Source organism: Rhopilema esculentum, chromosome 12 (assembly GCF_057945365.1).
Source record: "Rhopilema esculentum isolate cy_ngs chromosome 12, ASM5794536v1, whole genome shotgun sequence".
Classification (NCBI taxonomy): Eukaryota; Metazoa; Cnidaria; class Scyphozoa; order Rhizostomeae; family Rhizostomatidae; genus Rhopilema; species Rhopilema esculentum.
In genome coordinates this window covers 5264104-5267911 of record NC_142826.1, presented here as the reverse complement: position 1 = coordinate 5267911, position 3808 = coordinate 5264104, and the positions used below count along the sequence as shown (strand labels likewise).

Below are 3808 nucleotides of genomic sequence, written 5' to 3'. Positions count from 1 at the left end.
CGTCCGTCAAGTGAGGCAGTAGCGTAACAGAGACCCTGTTTACACTGTCCCGGGACAATTTTGTACCGTTACGGTTCGCAAGTGTTTACACTGTCGCGGTTCCAAATTGTTTCGTTTAGCCGTTCCGTTTACACTGTACCGGTACAGTGTAATGGCTTCAGAATTTAATGGCAGAACATTGTTTAGAAAAAGCTGTATTTAGTCAACCAAGGCTCTTATTTTGCCGCCGAAGTCAACAATCGAATTTTTATTGAGAGTTAAAATGCAGTGGAAGGCCGATAAAAACTTTACTTGGACGAACGACAAGGTGGCTTTAATTTTCAGTGTTATTTTAGACTACAAAACTTCAAAGTCCAATCAAGGCTTGGACTGGGAAACAATACAAGCCTTTTCTTTGGTCGTCTTTTCTTCAGAATTTCCTTTTCTTCAGAATTTGACAACGTAATTACGCCACAATCGAAGCCTCGATTACCTCAAACAGCCATACAAAAGACCTCTTTGTGAATCCGTGACAAAATCGTCTTGGAGGTGTTTACACTGACCCGTTCAAAAACGGAACCGTGACGGTACAAAATTCGTTCGCTTTCAAAGCAGGGTCCAAACTGTTCCGGATAGCAGAGCAAAATCGTCACGGTTCCACAGTGCTAGTGTAAACGGAAGGGCGAACCGCGACAGTTTTGTCACGGTTCCAAACTTGCACGGGACAGTGTAAACGGGGTCGTAGTCAGCGCAGCTCTTGTGAAAGATTCGATAATAGAACGTTACTCGACATTTTCGAACGAAAAGCGACGACCTCTTGTTTGAATAATTCTCAACTAAGTCGTTGCAGCTCTGCTCAGAGAAGGAAACATGGCCGATAAAGTGCAAAGTGCCTATTCCCGATTTTCCTCAGAGGAAGACTTTCCTCAGTTAGCAAAACACAGCAATTGGATGGCAAAGGTTTTAACCCAAGAGATGTATGCCAAGCTTCGGAATAAAGCAACAGTGAATGGTTTCACATTTGACAGCGCGATTCAAACTGGAGTTGATAATCCAGGGCACCCGTATATATATACAGTAGGCTGTGTTGCAGGGGATGAGGAGACGTACCAAGATTTCGATGAATTCTTCGATCAAATCATTGACTTGCGCCATGGAGGATATCCTAAGACAGCTAAGCACAAGACGGACTTGGACCCTAACAATTTGAAAGGAGGTGACGACCTAGACCCAAATTACGTCTTCTCGTGTCGCGTCAGAACTGGACGAAGCATCAGAGGATACTGCTTACCGCCACATTGCAACCGCGCTGAAAGGCGAGCCGTAGAAAGAGTCCTCACAGAGGCTTTACAAAAACTCGACGGAGAGTTTTCTGGCAAATACTACCCTCTGAATAAGATGACGGAAGAAGAGCAAGAGCAACTCATTAATGATCATTTCTTGTTTGACAAGCCAGTTTCACCGTTGCTTACTTGCGCAGGTATGGCGCGCGACTGGCCTGATGCTCGTGGAATCTGGCATAACGACACAAAGAATTTTCTTGTTTGGGTAAACGAAGAAGATCATTGCCGCATCATTTCAATGGAAAAGGGAGGAAACATGCGTTCTGTTTTCAAGCGATTCTGCGATGGCCTCAACAAAGTTGAAGAATTGATCAAGAAATCTGGTAAAGAATTTATGTGGAATGAACATCTAGGCTACGTATTAACATGTCCTTCAAATCTGGGGACTGGGTTGCGAGCTGGTGTGCATGTGAAACTTGCTAACCTGAGCAAGAATGCAAAGTTTGATGACATCCTGCAGAGGTTACGTCTACAGAAGCGTGGAACTGGTGGTGTAGATACAGCTGCAGAAGGAGGCATCTTTGATATATCAAATTCAGATAGGCTTGGATTCTCAGAAGTTGAATTGATGCAAATGGTGGTGGATGGCGTAAAGCTGCTTGTTAGCATGGAGAAGCGTCTTGAAAGCGGCGAGCAAATTGAAGACATCATACCAGAGGCTATTCAAAGGAACGTCAGTTGCTGAATATTAGTGGCTGTTCTCATGGAATTAGATTCTGTTCATATGAATATTAATGACTTTTTCATGAATATATGATTGACTTTAATCAAAGATATTTTGCCACTTAAACATTGTCAATCAGCCAAAGATATAGTTTAGATCATAGAACTTGCACAACGTGTTGTAGATTTCTCTAGCTCCTGTAGTCAAAGTGTGTGCTCCGATGCCTTAGATTGGGCTGGAGGTAAATGCAGTTGCAAGAGTTTTTTATCATTTTCAGGTCATAGACTTGTATTCCAGGGATCAATTTGTAAGGGTTTTATGTACGAGCACGACAAGTTCGTAATTTAGTTTATAACCATACATATTGCACAGAGAACTGCCTAACCGAAATTTTTGAAAGCTTAAATATGAATGCACGGTTAGCAAAATTTTGACCTTCAATTTTTTCTTATCTGATGTTTTCATCAGAAAGAGCTTGCAAAACTTATCTGACCTATAAGCAAAAGTTATGGCCGTGGAAACGTTTTGTCTTGTTAAAAATTTTACTTCTCTTAAGTTCAATGATGGTTCAGTCGCATAGCTGTGGAATTATGAATTTTATAATAAAAACATAAAGTTTGGTACAAACAACGCAATTTGATATTCTAAAAAGACAAAATGGATATCAGGCTTTGAAAGGGCCCCCAAAAGCTATTTTGGACTGGGGTCCTTTTCCTCTATTACGTAGCGCGCCCTAACGTTTTAACTTTGCAAGTTATACGACAGAACCTTCGTTTTCTGCTGTAATCTGACGCGCTGAATAGTATGAGATGCAGCCATACCCGATTAGCCAATCAGAATTCAAGAATATGACAACAAACGTGCCTTAAGCTTGGTTCCCACTAGGCGACTAAATGCATTCAAGTGCATTAAAGTTCCGGGCATTCAACTTGGAGGAGATGAACACAATTGAACGCTCACAAAAGTTAAACCCCAAGTTCAAAAAATTTTGATCTGTGCGTTGAAACATAAAAAAAGCCGAAAAATTCAAAGAATGTTTCATTCATCAACCAACAAGTAAGATGCAAATGTAAAGCCAAAATAAGGCAATTTCAACCGTAGCAACGCATGAAATCGATTTCGTGACTGTTAGCACCTTGCGATCAATAAAACACTGCCAACTAACAGATTTCTGCTAACCTGTAAATTTTGAAAAGAGCTATACAATCAGGATTACTTGAAATGACTAACGAGAGGCCATAAACTGAAAGCATATAAAACCTACAATGAACAGCGTAAAAGAATTGCGAAATTTGTGTCACGAAAATGCAAGGGAACTTAAGTTGCGACCCTGTTGCCATACTTCGGATAGTGTGGCTAACAATGGCCTTTACGAAATTTTCAAGAGAGGGTTACAACATCTTACAATTGCATAATTCATAAGTGATAAAAAAGCAAAAATGATATTTTTTTAGTGTTTGAATTCATGTCCGAGAGTCTGAAAAATGCGACACTTAGACATTTTGACTTGTCTTCATACAGCTAGCTGAGTATTTATGTTTTGCAAGTGGGAATGCCTCGGTAGTTTATCTGTTATCTCTGATTAAATTAAAGGTTTAGAGATGAACGCACTTTAACGCACTTAGTCGCCTTGTGGGAACCAAGCTTTATGGAATATACCATAAAATAAACTTTAAAATGAAAGAAAAAATTGAATTCCTTTTAAATAAATTTTTGAACTTGCAATTACATCTACTTTATTGCAATTCCGGCATTAGATCCTAGGAAATTAAGTTGTTTTGCATTTTTCAACCTGTTCTTAAAGAAATGAAAAACAAAATCT

At 39.9% G+C, this 3808-nt stretch overlaps 1 protein-coding gene across 1 annotated transcript; it reads left to right on the top strand.

Annotated features, from left to right (window-relative positions):
• The first annotated feature begins 300 nt into the window (after positions 1 to 300).
• On the top strand, positions 301 to 3421 carry LOC135681382 (creatine kinase, testis isozyme). Its single transcript, XM_065195832.2, has one exon. The coding sequence runs from the start codon at positions 850 to 852 to the stop codon at positions 2005 to 2007; it is 1158 nt and encodes a 385-aa protein (XP_065051904.1). The 5' UTR covers positions 301 to 849; the 3' UTR covers positions 2008 to 3421.
• Positions 3422 to 3808: the final 387 nt, after the last annotated feature.

Bases quoted from the DNA above. Each gene is read 5' to 3' on its own strand.
- LOC135681382 (XM_065195832.2), top strand. From the start codon at position 850: ATGGCCGATAAAGTGCAAAGTGCCTATTCCCGATTTTCCTCAGAGGAA.